The sequence below is a fragment of the Micropterus salmoides genome, unplaced genomic scaffold (assembly GCF_014851395.1).
Source record: "Micropterus salmoides isolate LMB-PRFRI ecotype aquatic unplaced genomic scaffold, ASM1485139v1 Ms_hic_scaffold_20, whole genome shotgun sequence".
NCBI lineage: Eukaryota > Metazoa > Chordata > Actinopteri > Centrarchiformes > Centrarchidae > Micropterus > Micropterus salmoides.
The window spans coordinates 24,558,302-24,578,694 of NW_024041151.1; the positions used below are offsets into that span (position 1 = coordinate 24,558,302).

A 20,393-nucleotide genomic window follows, 5' to 3' on the forward strand; every position below is an offset into this window, starting at 1 on the left:
TGGTTCATCTACATACACTTACATTGTCAGCCAGCCCACACACACGATGACACATCTCATTGGCTCGCACTCCTGTCATCACCGCCTCACTTTACTCTAGCCAGCAAATGCAGTCAGTCAGCGTGGGTGAACATTTTTATCTGCTTCAAGTTGATTTGGAAATCGGGTCTGCTTTAATTAAACACATTAAGCACATCGTGTTTCCTGACCATGTTGAAATACAGACTTATTAGATTTCTGGACAAATTCTTCTTTTTGTTCCAGCAGCTATTGGTTTCCATAAATTTTCAGAGGTTGTGAAAATCAACTAGCAAATCCAATGGATTTTATTCCAAGGACTCCGTGGAAAGCAGTATTGATAATGAGTAGATTATCCTGGTGAAATAAAGTAAAACAAACTCTTGAACATTGCTCGTGTAATTCATTATGGTTAACATCAAGTGTGCGTTCCTTTTTGTCAATGTTACATTACTGCATGGTAATGCAGTTTAACTAATTGATTGGAAAGGTCTGCTCTGCATTATCCCACACAATACAATTTGATATATTGCACAACTTAAGCAAGAGCGTGCTAATAGATTCAGAAATGAACATTAGCTTGAATCCATTTTTGTGAAATTCCTTGCATGATATAGATATTCTTTATGATAAAAAACAGTAACCACAAAGTAAAAAATGTTGACTTGGACTATATTGTAAATATCCAAAATTGCCCTGACTCATTTGTTTCCTACTCTCATGATAGAAAATGGGTATGACAGAAGATGACAAGAGAAATTGCTGCTTAGTGGAGATCCAGGAGACTGAAGCGAAGTACTACAAGACTTTGGAGGATATTGAGAAGGTGAGTGTGTGCTGCTGTACATTCCCACCAGATTTGAGTGTGTTGATGTATGTGCATCTTTACCCTGGCCCAAGCAATGTCGTGTCAGAGTTTCCTTTTGTCACTTCTTCATTGTTGGCGTCTCAGGCCTGCGGGCCGGGTCGCAGCATGGAAATGTCAGCTATTGGCAGTTTTATCGGGGAGCACAAATGTCACAGGAGCAGATCGATACAGTTGTTATTGGCTCAACCCCCACAGGAGACACCGATCCCTGGGGCTTTAGGTATAGACACACAAATCGCAAGGCGCAAGGACATATACGTGAACGCACACACAGTCAACAAGAGTTGAGAGAGTAAAACAAGTCGTAAACATCGTTACCTCACACTGGTATGTCGTTTGCCTGCCTAACACAGCCTCTTTATTTCTACCTGTGTAACTGTTGAATAACAGTAGTTGGTGATTACAGCAGCCGATCACAACTCTTTGAACACTGCTGCCAGCAAATGCCAACAAACTCAAGGTGCCCTGTAAAACAGCAAATTCTGTATGCTTAAAGAATCGCACACACACTCTCTCACACACACGCACCAGCTCTCGCAGTGTGATAATGAACCATTGTTGAAATCAGCGCTGCTAACACATCAGTTTCCGTGTTGACAGATTTTATTTGCGATTTGATGATGCGCCACAAATCACCCGCTCCGCTAATTTCATTAAACTAAATGTGCGTCCTGTGTTTCCTGCGTCAGACCAACACGAGACTAAATGAGAATAAATAACCTTCTTATGATCAGAGGACTCGTTAAGCTTAATTGAGTTGGGGTTAATAAAGCCCGTCATCTCTTCATTGCTTCTTTGTTGATCTATTTGTTATTATTATGATGATGGAATGTGACAAGCGTAAAACACCGTTAGAGAAACAGGTTTTTCTTCTGTGAGCACAAGTGCAGCACAGAGAACAGCTGTATAGTTTGTACCTATGGCAGGTACATTGTTAACTGCACACACCTTGCGAACAACAGTATGGAGACTGCATCTTTAAAAGCATAGCCTGACATTGATTTTCTTTGTTGCTGCAGTTAGGTTGCAGTTGTGCTGCCCTTTAAATACATTCTCACAGATCTGCTAAAAGCTTGGCCAGAGCTTTATTTTGTTTTACCAGTAGATTTTTACAAAAAACTGACAACTTTGAGTTGTTTTTTAAGAGGGACTTAACTCATATTTACTCTTGAAAGTTTTCACTGATTTGACTGTTTCACTGTTTCTCTTTAGAATTACATGATCCCATTGAAGCAAGTCTTGAGTCCACAGGACATGGAGGCGATCTTTGTCAATCTTGAGGTGAGTAATCGCTCAAGCAAAGAACATGATGTGTACGCAGCACGCCTGGATGTGTTACACACCAAGTGAATCATTCAAAATGTGTATGGTTGGCTGATTGAAAGACAGGATGTGTTGTATATGTATACGTAATGCAAAATTCATGGTTCGATATGCACTGTGATTTCTGTTTCATGGTTTAGTGTTTTCATCACCGTGGAGGACAGACAGAAGATTCCATTTTCTGTCATTTTCTTTTTGAAAAATGTAACTGTAATTCATTCTTGCTGTACAACTCGGCCATTGAATAGTTTACAAGAAGAGGAAAAAAAAGCTATTCTGTGCTAATTACTAAACTGTGAACACCTAAAGCAAGATTGTATCAAGGACTCTGAGCATAAACTTGAATCCCATGTTGAGTCCTGTGTTCTCTGCAAGTATCTTTGCACATCTTGAGCGATTAACACCCATGCAGCTCTGGTTGTAGCTTCAGTCTGGTCTTCACCATCGTGGGTAGAAAAACCTTAACTCAGACTGCTTTTAGCTCACTCCAGTTAGTGGCTTTGTCGTTAGACACAGTTAGAGACATTTTGGGATGTTGTTAATGAATTAGCACGTTTGATATAGTCCCGGTGTGTCAGAGATATAAATGTACTTCGCGAGTTTAACAAGCCCACCGCACACCTTCCAAACCTTCCACTGCTAGTGTTTCTGTAACCACAACACTCCAAAAAAAATTTTTAGATGATATTAGATGGTTACTGAGCTTCAGCTTTTCACATCCGTTTGACATAGCAATGTTGCCAGCTATACCGTTTTGGTTAACTTATTGTCAACGAATCCTATGATAACCCCAAAACAAATAATCACTTGATCTTACAAAAAAGTCTGATATGCCATAGATCTCCATTATTACAAAAATACATTATTGCCATAGTTTTGGCACAGGGTGACATATTCCTTCATTATGAACACAGTGATTGTGGGAAGTACAAATGTACTTTTTCACATGTTCCCTAGACTCTCCAATCATGTATGTCCACGAACTACTCTCTCAGTAGGTGATACATGTACACATTTAATGCTCAGTCAGTCTACATTCAACAACACCGAGCCCTGCATCCATGCTGCCTGCTTTCAGAAACAGAACTCCATCCACCTCCCCAGCCTCCCCCTGTAATAGAATTTAATATTTTGTTGTTGTTGTTGTTTTGTTCATGTTCATTATATGTTGTGTACCTCAGGCTCTGTCGGGGGGGGGGGGGGGGGTTGTGAGCTTAGGAACAGTCTGTTTAGAGTAGCCAGACTAAAATTGGAAACAAGATGTACGTCCTCAGTAGAACCCAATGTGTATAGCCATAATCATATGAATCATAGGGTCCTGTATGGGACGTTTCAGGGTGAATACATGTACCACTATACACCTAATGTACTGTAGATCCAATCTAAAGTATGTATAGATCTATCTATGTATGTACCTCTGTATAAAGGAAGAACTATGCATTAAAATGGATAGATTCTAACGTTTATTGTGCTGTTCACTCAGGATGTAATCAGAGTCCACTTTGCCCTCCTGCGAGCCATTGACCTGAACATGGTCAGTGGAGGAAGTGGGCTGGGGAAGATCTTCCTCGACTTCAAGGAAAGGTTAGTAACCTGAAAATGGTTCTATTATTTCTATGCACATGCACATGTTGGTCTTTTTTGTGTTATGCTGTGTACATAGAGTGTTAAAATCCACTTGTAGTTGAGAGGAAGCTGCCTTTTTATTTTCCTGGCCTTTCAAATTCAGGAGGCTGCATCAAGTTGAGTATCCACGGATCAGCCGGATGATTGCTGGGATTAGTGTTCAAAGAATAAATCAATTAAAACGAAACATGTTAGAGGAAAAAGCTGAGCGAGCATGTAACCAATTGTTCCCCATTCAACCAAAACCATTAGAGTAAATCCACTCAAGACTCCATTGACTTGTCACATTTGTATTCCTGCACAGTTATATTCTTTGCATTTGTAGTTCGCCGTCTCTTCTAAAATGCATTCTTCTTTCTCATCTAGTACATTTTGAAAATTAAATTTTTATAAAAAAAAGTTTTATTTTTTTTTAAAACACATAAAAAAAAAAATCCAAGTCTAGCAAGAATAGTTTACCCTGTTTCTGCGAAGGTATTGGAAATGAGTTGAAATATTCTTAATGCGCAGACAGATTGTTTCAATTGTTTTAAGGGTTTTAGGATTTTTATAGACAGGTGACTTCATAAGATGGCATGATGATAATTAAGAGCCTAAAGAAAGGAGATGGTTTTTAGGTGAGTTTTAAAGGTATCATTAGAGGGGGATCAATCACCTTTGTTTTTTTCTGGCTGCGTTGGATGGAGAGCAGTGATAGGTCACTTGGTCACATCTGACGGGTTGGGAGGTGGAATAGGGGATGAGCATGTGAGCGACGTAACCTGGAGGAAACTGCAGTGGTCGAGGCGAAAGGGAATTAAAGCGTGAACTATTATCTCCAAGCCTTTGACTGACAGATATGATTTTAATTTTGCAAGTGATCTAAGATGGTTGAAGCTAGTGCTGATAAGCGAGTTGATTTGATTATCAAATGTTAAACCGGAATCAAAGATAACACTGCAATTTTTTTGTGGGGACACAGAGGCCTGAGGGCACTGACTGGACTTGAGGAGTTGTCTGATCTGCCGAAGATTAGGACCTCACTTTTATTCTGGTATTAAACGCAGTGGACTGGGAAAGTGGAGGTTTATTGGCGAACAGGGTTTTCTCTTGGATCTCCAGGTTGGCCAGCTGCTGAGCAACGTGTGGATAATTTGCATCCCTAAGGGGGAGCAGAGATTTGAGCCTTCCTGCTGTGCCGAGTGTGGCTGCTTCATAATGGTAATGGTAATGACGGTGATGATAGGTTCTGGCCCTGGTCATGATTCCATACGCAGACATGGATATGCCACTCTCCTCGAATGATACAGCCATTACTGCTACAGTGAGCCACACAGTTCATGTGTATGTGTGTGTGTACCTGTTCTTGCATACAAAAGGATGTACTATATTCCTCTGCGCATTGATCTTGATAGCACACACCCTTTTTCCTTCCTCCTTATCCTTGAAACAGGTGAGTCACAGTATGTCTTTTAATCGACCTCAGTTTGCATAGGTAATAGTCTCATTGCGAGCCTCTTCCTTTAAGCCTAGAGGGCCATGTAATACAACGTTTGCATGCCACTAGAGACTTTATTCCTACTAATAGACAGAGGCAGGCACATACTCTCTCCCTCTATCTCATACGCATGCACACACTCCTACTGGATCTCCTTCCTTATTTAGCCCGTCAGACTCTCTGATCTGATTGAGCAGTGGTTGGAAATCTTCATCTGCACGCAAATCCCAGATAAGGTCAAACTAGCCAAAGGTCCTTGTTAAGTGGGAGGTTGTGACATAAAAGCTCAGAGGATGCGCATAGAGAGACAGAATCGGAGAAAAATACACATAGAGGGTTAAGCAGTACCATTTTCTTCTACAGTTCCGTCATTCACATTGTTTATTGAGTAAATTCAGCCTTTTTTTCTTTATTGTAGCCCAATTTATTTGGGTTTCTCTACACAAAAATCACTACAACTAAATCCATAATAAGACATTCTTTGTTGTTTTTTTAGGTGTGGGGTTCATACTGTCTCAAGTACTGCATGTATTGCATTGTAATTGTACCATAACAACACCTTATGGCCAAAAGGTACATCAACACCTGAAAGCTACACCCATATGTGAGCATTGACATTAATCTTCCAGTATTTAGAAGAAGATTAGAGACTCTATTCTTTTGGGAAGACTTTCCACAAGATTTCAAAACCTGGCTGCACTGATTTTCACATATAGTCTACCTGGTTGTTTCCAGTGGATTTAAACCGTCTATCTCTGACAGCAATATCTAACATTTACCTTCTATTCATAAACAAATTTGCTGATGACATCCCATTCATTGTTAATATTTACCTTTAGCGACATTCTCCAAAATTCAATGCCGGGTTATTTTAAGAAAATGGTTCATTAGATTTGCAGATCGTTGCGTCACAGGCTTTGACTCGCTGCATGTGATTGACATGTAGTCCTGCCTCATTATGAGCCACTGCGGTGTCTTGTCTCGCTGTGGCGATAAGCAACAGTGACCAGGGGATTTGGACTCACACAGCACCGCTTTCATCAGGCACCTTGGTCGGTCTTCTTGAGGACCTAGCTTGGCATAATTAATTTGGTTATCTATGCTTGTAAGTCCCTGTGACCTTTACAACAATGTGCTTGTATCTTTTTTTTTCTCACGTCGGTGCCAAAGATGAAAAGCCTTTTTTTTTCTATTTGTCAATGAACTAAATGCCATGCTGAAAATGTCACTTGTTTATCCTGACTACTTCTCAATTCTTAAACAGCCAGAAGAGTTCTGAATGGAAAAGTGCGCTCAGAGGAAGCTTTATAGACTAAAGTACCCTCTTGTTGATATGCTCATTTACGACATTCCCCAACTCATTTCCGGAGTAATCTGGCTCCCTGATATCCTTGCAGTGCCTAATCATGGCCGCACTATGAGCCTCTTTATTGGAGGTCTTTGCTCTACGTTCTCCTTCATTTGCTGTGTGCTGGATATGTTGAGTGGAGGTGAGGGGGTCCCAATGCCATGTGTCAGAGAATATTAGCTGGCTCCACAGCCTGTCACTTCTGGTTTGCTTGGAGATTTCCTCAGTTGCCTGGCCCGGCTTGCAGGGCGCCATGTCGGTGGGGGTGAAGGCCCAGGGCACAGTTACTGAAAATTGCATTTTCTGTGAAATAACATGCACGACAGCATCCTCATTATGAAATAGGCCAGACAGCAGGGCTATATCACGGCGCCGGAAATCATACAAACAGCACTTTTTTACTGCACCAGCAAACTCTCCCAAAGGAAACCGTCTAAAACAACTCTGCTGTTTAGAGGATTCTGTACTGCTTCTTCTTTTCCTTATCCTAGCGTCTTTTTGCTGTAGGTTTTATTTTTTATAAAAAAGAAAACTTGCCAGTTGGCTCTATTAGGAAAAAAAATGTCAGCATTTATTTGTAAGTTAATAGTTCAAACTTAAACATGCACACAGGTCCAGCAAAGGCAGGGAGAAAACTAGTTAACAGGGATGTAAACAATCATATTTGCTGTAAAAATTTCACGAGGCACCTTTAATGGGCCTACTCTGCTGATTCAGGGAGAGACTGGGGCAACTTTGTCTTTGTTGTCTCCTTCTTTTGTCAAGAAATCTTACCTGATTCATCTTACATTCATTTTTAGTAATGAGAGGAAAATCGACATGTGCTCAAATGCTTAAGAAGGCATACAACAATGTGACGAGCACAGTACTTACAGCAAACCAGGCGGCATTTGCATTCAAATCTAAATATGAGGGTTTGGCTGTTGTTGACTGTTTGAAAGCTGAATACTGTTTGTGATGTTTAGAGTGCTGCGATAATTCCTCCTTTGAAGCTTAAGATGTTCAAGGTTACTGAAGCTTTTTGGCTGATATGGAGCTTTATTAGCTTGGACTATCCAAATTAATATTTTCTATTCAATTAAGATAGTGAATTCAGGCATTTTTCCTCGTATATACAATATACTATTTTAGATTGCAAATATTCAAGCAGAAATACAAGGAGAAAACAAGAAATGAAGTGGCCAGACATGGTGTCTAGGGGGCTTATCACTGTGTTGTGGACTAAGTATGGATGACTGGGCCAAGTGTGGATGCATGCTGCAACGTGGTTGTGTGTCATTAACCCTTTTATTTCCCTGCCTGTCTCATTGAAGAGGACAAAGCCTCTGACTAGCCTCTCAAGTCTCACACAGAAGGCTGTTTTAAAAATATAAATATATAATCTAAAGTACAAAACAATATATTATTTTTCATACATGCAGCGCTTTTCAACTTGCCTTTCTTAGACGGTGAAGACACAACTAATCCGATAAGCAAATAGCAGAGATACAGATACACCGACCCTGTTACACATGTCAGCATCCATGGAATACCTTGAAAAAATAAGTGCTCTTATGATAATAAATCCTTTAGAGTTCGCAGAATGTAAATTAGTGGCCTAGCTATAATGTTTTGGATTAATACCTGGTTGGGAATAATACCAAAAGAACACATTCCTTTGACATATACCCGCCATACAAAGCTGTTGTGGCAAACATTTTTATGAAACTGTTGCCTATTTACCCATCCGGCTGACACGTAGCGACGTTAGCGTTTATTTAGAGTTGTGTTTGCAACCTGATAAATTTAGGTTTCCAGTATATCCTGACAACAACATCTGGCCCTTTAACTGCTAAATGTTCCACTTTCTTTCACCAGCTAATGGCAAACTTTGTCTGTGCGTAATGTGTGGACCAGCTGCTGCTGCAAACAAGGATGATGGGAGCGTTGAGAGTGTACCATACAATATGCTGTTAAAACCAAAACTGTAACCTTTCAACTTCAGAAAGTGAGCCCTGAGGCAGGGGAGAACGAGTTGCTTGCTCCAGGCATACACTGGGAAACATGAAAAGTCACACATTTACAACCACACACACACTCACACAGTAAAGGGTGGCCTTCTTTTAAACTTCGGCCAGATGAGAAAACAAATCTTTAATCATTTTTCATTCACTTAGTTCATTGCCATTGCTGTGAGAGAAATATAATTTGGGTCCCTCTGAGTGCATCTTTCTTTATAATGGCCACACACTGATGAACATAAATGAGCATGGAAACAGACTCCATAATCTAGCCTTCACACGTTGCACAACAATGCCAATAAGAAAACCTCTGAACACTTCTAACACTTCTAACCTCAGTTAGCAGCTTAGCCTTCATTTTGTTAATCAGTACCATTACTTTTAAAATGTTGAATCATTTAAACTCATGACTGCCAGTAATATCTCACATCACTTAAATTCTTAAACTGCTATGATGGTTCCCCCATTCACACCAGTGCTTGAGCCCTTTGCATTCCTGTCATGCCCTCTTCTTAAAAGAAGACGTTCATGTCACATCCTGTCCTCATAACTTACTATATGAAGGCCCCATGATCTTCGCTGCTCTGCACAGTCCGTCTACTGTCTTATAATTGATCATGGACCCATTAATCTCAATCACTTTGTCGGTCCTTGAGGGGCGGTAGCTGAGGGGTGCTGTCACCCTGAGTGTGGATCAAGTCTTAATCAGGGGCTCGTTAGCCCAGGGCCAGTTTAACCAGTGTAGGAGCGTCACTGCAGGGTGGCTGTTGTCGAAACTCCGCCTGTGCTCCAGTGGTAAGCACTGGTAGATCTTCGTCGAGCAGAGCATTTGCTGGTTCAACAGTATGAATTTAAATAAATGATTTTCTATTAATAATGGGCCTCTCAGTTCGTACTAATGTGTTTTGAGAGCAGTGGAGTCAATCTGCAATCCTTTCAAATCTTTTTGTATTTTTCTATTTCAGAATTTGTAAAATCGTGTCAGTACGTTTTTAACCATACTTTAGAGCAACATCTGTTTTATTGCCGCAACTGTGTCATTATCCAATAATTGTGAATGCTAAAATGTTGTCTAAAAGTAAAAATGATAACTTGCTTAGTAATGTCATTTAGACAGCGCTATCCAGCTGAAGTCCCCCCCCCCATCTTCTTCTTTGTTTTAGTGAAAGTGTTTCAGAGCTGTGTTACAAGAGGACCTTGTTTACTGTAAACTACAGTGGACTGTGTCCTCTTGCAGCAGGAAATACAACAACAGCTGAATACATAAAGCCTTAAAGTGAAAGTTTAAACTGATGTGCTCCTTTAAAAAAGACGAGTATTTGTCAGTGAAAGTATGTAAAAAAAAAAGCAAGTCTTAAACTTAAAATTAAGAATATAACACATAGTAGATGTCTCTGTGTGTAGTGAGCCAGAATCATGTGATGTAGTTTTTTCCCCCTGTAGTTGCAACACTGCTCCATCATACAAGCTTTCCCTTGTCGGTCTGTTTGCCGTGCTGCTCTTCTCTGTGTAGCAGATCTATCAGAGGCTTGATTAGACATCAGGGTGCCAGCTCTCTGCACCACTCAAGATTCAGATTAAGAGACCAGACTGCCAACCCTGCCGGGATGGAGGGGGGCTTGGTTTAGCTTTATACCAGCCGTGCCAATGTCCTACTTTGACTCAGTGAGTGAGCAAGAGGAATGTGTGCCACGTGCAGTGGCATCCTCCAGGCAAGATGACTTTGAACTTCCTCCCAGCTGAACCCACAGATCTGTGTCAGGGTCCCATTGTAATATCTAATGAACGCCGCTCTCATATCCTCACTGCTTGAAATTAAGAGATTTATTTTCCTCACACGCTGATAAGAGGAACTCTGCAAAGCAGCTGATATAAAGCAGCGTCTTTCATTACTCTGTGACTACAGCTTATTGGCAAGAGGATGCCACCCCTCCACATATTGCCCTGGGAACAGAATCAAGTCATTACTTATTCATGATATTCACATATATTCCTAATCATAATATATTTATTCACATATTCATTTGTCTGCCCCCTATCGTGCAAAATGACTCTCAGGCTGACCTCTCAAGTTGTGTTATTAATCTTAAAATTAATGTGCCGTGTATTTTAGCTGCCCCAGGGAGAGTGGCCGTGGGGGTGGCATTGTGGCTGTTTTTAGAAAGCACTTTAAATGCACTCAAACTCCGTGTAACATTACTCTTCTTTTGAAGTGCTCTTATTCAAACTTGGTGGTTCCCCCACCGGTCCTAATTGCTGCCATCTACTGCCCCCCCAATCCAGCTGATCCCTTCATGCTGGAATTCCCTGAATTTTTATCTGATCTTGTTTTATATGAGGATAGAATCCCGTATTTGTGGAGATTTTAATTTTCGCGTTGACGAGTCTTCAAATCTCCCTGCTCTTGTTTTTTTAAGTATCATTCATTCTTTTAATTTTACTCAACATGTGTCGAGCCAAACTCATCACTATGGCCACATTTTAGACTTGGTCCTTAGCTTGGGTGTGAAGATATCCGCTGTAGAAATTAAGGACATCTTTATATATGATCATCAGGTCATTCATTTCCACTGTGAACTACAGGCTGCTGGTGTTGTCCAGTCTTTATCAAAACAAACCCGCAGTTTAAATGAGCAGAGCGCCTCTAAATTTGGTGCCCTCTTCAGTTCATTTAGCAATGTGATATCTGATATCTCCTCCACTAATGATATTGTCAACTATTTTAATTCCCTCTGTTCCTCAACCCTTGATCTCATAGCCCCTCTGAAAAACAACACTTAAAATCTGCAAAGCAACCCTGGTTAAATGCATATATCAGAAGCTGCAAATGGGAATGCAGAAAAATGTGTGAGAAAAAAAAATCAGGTCTCCAGGTCCTTTCACGGCCATGAAAGAGTTACTATATTCGTACAATAGGTTGGTAAAAGATGAAAGAGCTCACCATTTCTCAAATCTTATTGCTGTCCACCAGCACAATCCTAGTTTTCTTTTTTAAGACTCTCGATCTGTTGGTGAACCCTGCCTCTCCCTGTGCCTCTGCTGATTGTGATGCAGATTGAGAGATATTTTTAACACACTTGTCAGTAAGGTGGAATTATTAAGAGCCAGTATTAGCCCAAACCCTGCCTTTTTAGATGTTGTGCACCCTACCCAGGATCCTTGGAGTTCCTTTTCTTCTATTACCATGGCAGAACTTATGAAATTATGTTGAAGATGAAGCCTTCCTCTAGCTCTCTTGATCTGATTCCTGCAAAGTTTATAATAGAAGTTTTGGATTATGTTAGCCCACACCTGCTTTTAATTTTTAACAGCTCATTATCTACTGGCTGTGTCCCGGTCTACTTCAAGACGGCATGTGTACAAGCTGACTTAAAGAAACCTAGCCTTGACCCCAACATCCTTGATAACTACCGCCCAATCTCTAAACTGCCTTTTCTTTCAAAAACCCTTGAAAAGAGCTCCTTGCTTTAATGGAAAATAACTGTATCTTTGAAAAGTTCCAGTCTGGCTTCCGTAAACATCACAGTACTGAGACAGCACTCTTGACAGTTGCTAATGACCTCCTAATGAACGCTGATGCTGGCAAATATTCAATACTGTTTTTTGCTGGATTTAAGTGCGGCCTTTGACACCATTGATCATGGCATCCTGTTAAACAGACTGAGGCACTGGGTGGGGGTATCTGGTACTGCTCTGAACTGGTTTGCCTCATACTTATCCAATAGGAAGTTTTGTGTCTCTATAAATAATTTTAAATCTTCTTTCTCTACCACCAACTACGGTGTGCCTCAGGGGTCAATCCTTGGACCTATTTCGTTTTCTATATATATGCTCCCTCTGGGTGATATCATATGCAGGCATGGTATCTCCTTCCATTGTTATGCGGATGATACACAGTTATACCTACCTGTACAGCCCACCAACCTTAGTATGCTGAGTTCATTACAGGACTGCCTTACCGACATAAAACATTGGATGTCAAATAATTTCCTACAATTTAACTCCAATAAAACAGAAATCCTGGTTATAGGTCCCCAACATCTCTGCAATCAAATTCTGCTCTCTTCTGGCTACCTGCTACAACACGTTGCAAGAAATCTTGGCGTACTATTTGAGCATCATGTTTCTAAACTGGTCCAGTCCAGCTTTTACCACCTTAGAAATATCGCAAAAATAAGGCCTATTTTAAATGTTACAGATGCAGAAACTGTTATACATGCTTTTATCTCCTCACACATTGATTATTGCAACAGCCTCTTCACTTGCCTTAATCAGAAAACCCTAAATAGATTACAGACCGTACAGAACTCAGCTGCTCGGCTCCTAACTAGGACAAGAAAATATGATCATATCACCCCTGTTTTAGCATCATTGCACTGGCACCCTGTTTGTTTTAGGATTGATTTTAAGATTTTACTCATTACTTTTAAGGCTATTCATGGCTTGGCTCCTGATTATATTTTAGATATTTTAACTCTGTATGAGCCCTCCCGTGGCCTAAGATCTTCTGGTAAGGGCCTCTTGTCTGTTCCTGGAGCCAGACTAAGAACAAAAGGTGACCGAGCATTTGCTATCAGGGCCCCCAGGCTCTGGAACGACTTGCCTGAGGAAATTAGGCTGGCAGGATCGGCTTCTACTTTCAAATCTCTTACCTTACTTTTACCGGAAAGCATATCCCGATTTTATCTGAGCTGCCACTCGGTTGCCACTTTACTAGTCCTGCCCTACCATTCTTATCACTTTGTTTGCTTGTGTTATCTTCCTTACCTCCTACCTCCTACTGAATATATTTGTTATACTTTATTGTGATCCTTGTTCTTATATTCTGTATTTTATCCCCCTGTATCTTTTACCCACGTGGTTATTTGTTTTTGTATTTTATGTGTGTTTTGTTGTGAAGCACTTTGTACTTTGTTTGATATGTGCTATATAAATAAAGCTTATTATTATTATTATTATTATTGCCTAAATGCTCCAAGACAATAGCCAGTTCACAGCTAATTGTGGACTCTAACATCTCCTTTGTCTCTGTGTTTCTACAAAGCTGGGATATAAAGCAAAATCACAATTCTTCTGCTTATGAAAACATATTTTGTTTTTATTGCACACATGCTTTGGCACTGTATACGCCTGTTTCCCTTGCCAATGAAAAGGACCTCTTTGAATAGAAATATATTTCCCACATTTTGAAAATGAAGACGTGCCTCATTAGTCCTTACGCCTCATTTTTAGATCTTTAACAGTACAGTGAACAGGTTTATTAGCCCGCATGTCTTCAGATGTTCCCATACGCCCAGTGGAGAAGCAGAAAATATCTGAATCAAAATCTCAGTAGTGGATTTCTCTTACCAGACATTAATGTTTCATCGTTTGGAGCTCAAACATTTTTAAGATGTGTTCAGCTGCAGAGGGGTTTGTGTGGGAGACTGCTTTTATAGCTGTCTTTGCTTTCAAAAAACATTGAGTTTGGTGACTTAGAGAGCTTTCAGAGGTGTGTGAATTGTGCCAACCTTACTGTCCAGTCTTCTTTAAGGTACAAACACAAACGTGAAAAAATTGGGTTGTAGGTCTTCATGGGGCACAATGTGAATAGACCTGGCAGAAGGAGCCAACGTCAAACAATCATCTACAATTATTTATAGTGTTTACTTTGTCAAAATGTGTCATTTCCTCTCTCCGCCCCACAAAGGACGACAAGCTGTGACCGTGTATTTAGATTAACGGCTGTTGTTGTGTCCTTCACCAGGTTGTTGATCTATGGTCAGTACTGCAGCCATATGGAGAACGCCCAGAAGACACTGGATGAGTTGATAGCAACACGAGAGGACATCAAGATTAAAGTAGAGGTAATGTCCTTCACCGCTCACCCGAAACAGATGACATCCCACTGATTCTGTTCATGAAAAAAGTACATGGATTACAGTGCAGGCAGTGAACACTAAATAAAAGTAAGGAGGTTGGGCTCAGCGCATCTGGCTACTTATGGACCTACTTAGATAAAAACCTGTGATATATAACCCTTAAAGGGATCTTTTGGAAATGTTTGAGGTGGTATGAGCCAGGGGCTTGACTGACAAAATGATACTCAGCAAACACATTTGAAGCCACAAGACAATGCAAACATATTTCTGCCACCGTCACAATAAAACATCTGTTTGTACACCAGTGCTATAACGCACACATCAGGCTATCGTTCCAGATACGGGTGGCATGAGCACCTAAGTTGCGTCAGTACCACATTCAATATACAACTATACAGCAAAACCAAGTTAATAAATGGGAACACACCTTGTGTTGTTTGTTTTAGCACACGCAAACTACATCATGTAACCATGTTCCATTAGCAATTAGGCAAATTTAGCAATGAAATACTATCCAATCTGACATCTCTGAAAATGATTAGTATGAAGTATGAAAGTAAAATTTACTGTTGAATAAATCATAACATGATTCAGATGAAATCAGAAAGGCCAAAATGTAATTTGCAAATATGCTCTCAGCAGCTCTGATGCATTCTTTTTTGTTATAATCTCCATTCAACATTATTACATTTATATAGTATTAAGAGTATTAGTGGGCTTGTTGTTGTTGACTGCCAGAGGTTTAGTTTGGTAGCTTCTCGTTTATCTTGTAGTTGTCTTGTTGTTGTGTTACATTTATGATTTAAATCTGTGTGATACTCAAAGTCCATTTCTGCTGCAAGACCTCCTTCTTTGTGCCCTACTATTATTCACTGATCTTCTCTACTTCTTCAGAAAAATCTGAACTGACCAAAGAGGAAGGCTAACACAACACTGTAATAGAGGGATAAAGCCAAAGAAATGACTATTCTAGCTGCTGACAAAATATAAGTGGTGATTACAGCTCAAGGAGTGAGAATCTCTCTCTCAAAATAGAAGAGCCTTGTAACAGGGTAAAACTACTTAGGTAAAACTTAGAGAGAAAGCTGTCCCTGTTACTGCACAGTTACAGAAACTGAATAGAACCACTGTGGGGTGATACTAACAAAAGATTGTTTCTTTGGGAGCCAGTGCAGAGTTTTTAGAAATATATTCATTAGTCAGAGGAATTTCCCAGCCAGCATGCAGCATAAATGCGTCAGAAATGGCAGGCACGACCAGAGCTTTTGTGCCCTGCAAGAATAAACTGGCCTTGTTGCTGCTATTGGAATGCCCAATGAATGTGTGGAAGCAATCGCAGCAATGCAACAAGACACAACGAATGACTGAACAATGAATGACTGATTGTTAGTAGGAAATGTGCAATGCTGCATTATGCAATGTGTAATAATTGCCTCGCTGCTTTTGTCGTGGTTCTATACAGGAATGCACTATGAAAGTGCAGGAAGGGAAGTTCAAGCTGCAGGATCTGCTGGTGGTTCCCATGCAGAGGGTGCTGAAGTATCATCTACTACTGAAGGTAGGAGGAATATCCCAACTGCAAAACCTATGTTGTCATTTTTACACATGATAAAATAAAGGAAACAACTAATATATCAAAGTGCTACACCTAATTTGGAGTAGGAACCACCATTGTGTTCAGAACAAATTTAATCCATCTTTGAACGCTCTACAGCTCTTTGAATGTCTGCGGTCTGATGTTGGACAGGTCTTACAGAAAGGAAGTCTTCATCACTTTGATGATTGAAGCAGATGGAATGGAAACTGCTGTTTCACACTTTACTTTCCATCTTTTAAATATCAAACACTCACCCCCTGTAGGCTTGAAAGATGGCTCTGAAAAGTTTGTGGCTCGCTTCTTCGTTGAGGAAGCTATAATCAGCAATAAAAATGTATCATGTTTTGAAACGTCGCAGCCTCCTCATACCTCCAAATCTCTGCCAGAAGTAGTGTATTTAGGGATTTATTGGGACAGCATTGCTTGTCAATTTCCATCCAGGTTTTTATGTACTCCTGCACTTCTGGAGTATCATTTTGGGGTAAATATACAGACTCTTGAGAGCATAATGTCCAAAAAATATGATAGGTGGGCTCCTCTTGTGTCTGTAAAGCAAAGGAAGATTTACATAAACGGATGATTTTCTGCCTCACAGAACCAGTGAGATTTGAATGGAGAAGGTCCTTAAATGACCATGCAAAGCAATTGTCTGACCTTTTGATTCACATTATATGGCACATGTTATACAGTAGTTTCTTTCTCATGTTGAACAGTTGGCGACATGCACAGTCGGAATTGTTCGGTTTCTAAAAGACAATTACAATTACAGACAAAGACAATTACAGCACAACTTTTTTTGTCACTCAAAAGTCGAGGTTATTCATTTTCCTTTGTTAGATCGAGACACAAACAGTGCTTGAATAGCAGGCCAGCTGTAAACACCAGCATTGTGAGACTCATGTTTTGTTGAGATCTTCTCACAGAGATGATGATTCATTTCTGCTGTATTTTCGTCTGGTGCTTAGCAACTATCCTGCATCGAGCCTGTCTATTTGACTGGTGACAGTTGTGTCTCTGGATAAGGTCCTTCCTGTTGTCATTTCCCAGCCTTTTTTGGCCATACCACATGAAATTGTGTTTGTTGTTTTTGTGACAATTGGCCAATTTTGGAAACTGTTGCTTGCACTTTGTAACGTCAAAAAGACATTTTGGTCACACATACTGCTTCTTGGCATTTAATGCAACTTGTCTGTGTATCTGCATTGTGGTTGGTGCAGATTGTTTAAAATATATATATAATTTATAATAAGCTACTAGTAGCTATTATCTTTAATTGCAGCCCTGCACTGATGCCCCTTGTCCTATTATGCAAATGTACATAAGCACAATATCTGACCACTCACAACCCAGCCAACATTTCTGCCTGCAGCTCGCCTCCTGTTGTTTGTGTATAAAACAAGCAATATTCCCCATGATTAATTGGCTTTGCAACTCAATTATGGATGAGAATATGAGTTTATGATGCTGTGCGTAATGGACTTGGGGTGGAGGCGATTGTTTGCGTCAGGTGATTGGTTGATTGAGCTGGACTACATGGAGAGTGTTGCGACTTCTCTATTAGTTGGAATCGAACCCCTGCAGAACTCTCAGCAAGACATGGAGGTCAAATCAACCGTGCACTAATCAGATTAAACACACCCCATTTCACTGCTTCCCACAGCTTTGCGATAAAACACTGCTGTATGCTGTGTCCTAGGGGCACATCAGATTGACAAGTCCTGTTTTTTGTGTGTGTGTGTGTGTGTGTGTGTGTGTGTCCAGTCATGCCTAAGGGCACATCCTCAGTTGATCTGTATAGATATCACAGTTGTGTTTCCCTATTTGGTCATGGTTTGAATACTGGGTTCTCTTCATCTATTATCTACCATAGCTGCACTCTAAATAAAGTGAATTCAGCACAGTCATCTCAGGAGTAATTCCTCCTCATCCTCAAGCAGGGTTTGAATATTTGATAAATTTGCAGTGTTTTTATGAACCCATGTGATCACATCTTTCATCTTAAGTTGAGTACATGGACTGTACAGCAGCATGTTGTCACCAGGTCAGTCTCGCCTATGCAAAAGTAAAAAAAGTCAGTGGGTCTAGAGACTAAATTTAATTTAATTTAAGTAAAATGGGGTCCAATAGCAGTAGTTGCCTTTTGGCTGTGCTGGTGCTGCGGCTGGTGGGAAGCCGGTGAGGGATAATGTCCTTGTCACTGCACTAATAAATGGTTCAGGCTGCTCAAGGTGCCTGCACAGTGGTGAAGGAGCTGGGGTGGCATAGTATCCAAAGTGTTATGCCCTCTGGTGAAACTCAATGCTAGCAGGTATAAGAGTTAGCAGTCACAGGAACTACAGTGCAAGGGAATAGACCTTTGTCAAGGCAGACATTTTGATTTGTCATAGCAGGGAAAGCACATGTCTGCATTCCCTTTAGTTTTTCCAGTTCAGGTTGTGCATTGTATTGAATTCACAGCTGTCCCTTACCTGCTATGACAAGACACAAACTGCCATTAACAGGGCTATATAATATTCCAAATTGGGAAAAATGGGAAAATATGACAAAACGAATAAAACTGAAAAAAGAGAGATAGATTATAGATGCTGCATTCTGTTGCGGTCAAACAATTAAGTGCAGCATATTCCAACACGACAAATGTCTGACAAACGTGAGGTTCAAAATATGAAGCCGTCCTGCACGACAAAGTTGGTTCCTTCTGTTTGCTCGTATTTTTGCTCATTTTGTTTATCAGTCTCGTGCAACATTTCAGACAAAACTAGACAAACTAAAGTACACTACTTTGTTTATGTATGTGTCATATGTCACACTTCTGATTAGTTTTGCCAACTGACTGGACAGCAGATACAATTTCAAACTCCTCAGCAACACTAAGCCAGTGGAGGAGGCAGCCAATCACAGATCAAAACAAAGTAACATATTTGTTATTGATCAACTATACGGAGGACAACTTGATTTGCAGGGGACAACACGTTTACCATTATCTTGTTACCATAAAGAATAGGCAGACGTGGAGGCCAGTTAGTAATCACTCAGGCTTCCTCTTGTCTTTTATTTTCATGTATGTTGCCGTTGACGGTGCTCAGCTGGAACTCATTCTGAGCCACATCATTGTCACATCCTTAATCACAGTAAAGAGCAGCTCTTACAACAAAGCCCTCTCATTAGAATGTTTATTCAATGTTTGCATCATATATATGTGTGTTTGTTAAAAAATTTTTTTTTTTTAATTTTATATAATATAATTTGAATTTGTTCTTCTCAAACTGTTAAAAAAAGGTTTACAAAATAATAATAATAATAATAATAACCTCCCTCCACAGGAACTTTTAAGTCACTCAGCTGACCGACCAGAGAGACAACAACTCAAGGAGGCTCTGGAGGCTATGCAGGTTTGTGTTAAACGTGTGTGTGTGTGTGTGTGTGTGTTCATGAGTGCGCTTACATTGTCACATTATAGCTCTATAGCACTCTAAGGCAAAGCTGTATAAATTGTTTCATACAGCTACTGTGGCTCAAAGGACTGTATATCTACCATGATATGACTGATGTCAGAAAGATTTACAGTTGAGGGCTGAAAGAACGTTTGCCTTTCTCTGTCAGGACCTGGCCATGTACATCAATGAAGTCAAGAGGGACAATGAGACGCTGAAGAAAATCAGCGAATTCCAAAGTTCAATAGAAAATCTTGTAAGTACTGTGAGCTCCTCTGTCACTTCCTTTTCGTCTAGAGGAGACTTTTTCCTGAGATTGTTTGACTTAATCCGTGTTCAAGGGCCTTGGAAACTTCTTTTGTTAATCAGCTTCTAGATGGGGATCTAGAAAGGATCCCACGTAAACATGCTTTCATCTGCCAAAGTTAGTGCAATACTGGTTCTTTCACAGAAGCGATTTTTGCACTTTGTTTTTATCTGTGCTCTTTTCAAACGTGTACCAATATTCACAATATAAGAATCAGACTCTGATGACCGTTGCTTGTTTTGCCAGAGAGACCAACTATCAATCAGACCTACTGAAACTGCACCCACACAGTGCTTCAATCAGAGTGTTTGAATGTGACTATTATATGTAACTATTATTCGTTTATTAACTAGGATTTACCATCTTTGCTTATTTATGCACACATGTTTTAAGGGAACGGTTTGGAGCCTTTTGAGATTTTGGGAAAACCCCTTATTCGCTTTCTTGACGAGACGTAGCTGAGAAGATGGATACCACTCAAGTAGGACACTAAATATGAAGCTTGGTTATATTAGCTTAGCACAAAGCTCACGA

General features: G+C 40.2%; 1 protein-coding gene across 6 annotated transcripts in view; it reads left to right on the forward strand.

Moving 5' to 3' along the window:
* The window catches only part of vav2 (vav 2 guanine nucleotide exchange factor), a 224,714-nt gene that overhangs the window by 188,197 nt on the left and 16,124 nt on the right, over positions 1–20,393 (forward strand). For all 6 annotated transcript variants that reach the window (XM_038734636.1, XM_038734633.1, XM_038734638.1 and 3 more), the window contains exons 6-12: positions 746–844; positions 2,099–2,167; positions 3,693–3,793; positions 14,407–14,506; positions 15,984–16,079; positions 19,442–19,510; positions 19,722–19,808. In XM_038734636.1, coding sequence (XP_038590564.1) covers positions 746–844; positions 2,099–2,167; positions 3,693–3,793; positions 14,407–14,506; positions 15,984–16,079; positions 19,442–19,510; positions 19,722–19,808 — 621 coding nt within the window. The remainder of the gene's footprint in view (positions 1–745; positions 845–2,098; positions 2,168–3,692; positions 3,794–14,406; positions 14,507–15,983; positions 16,080–19,441; positions 19,511–19,721; positions 19,809–20,393) is intronic.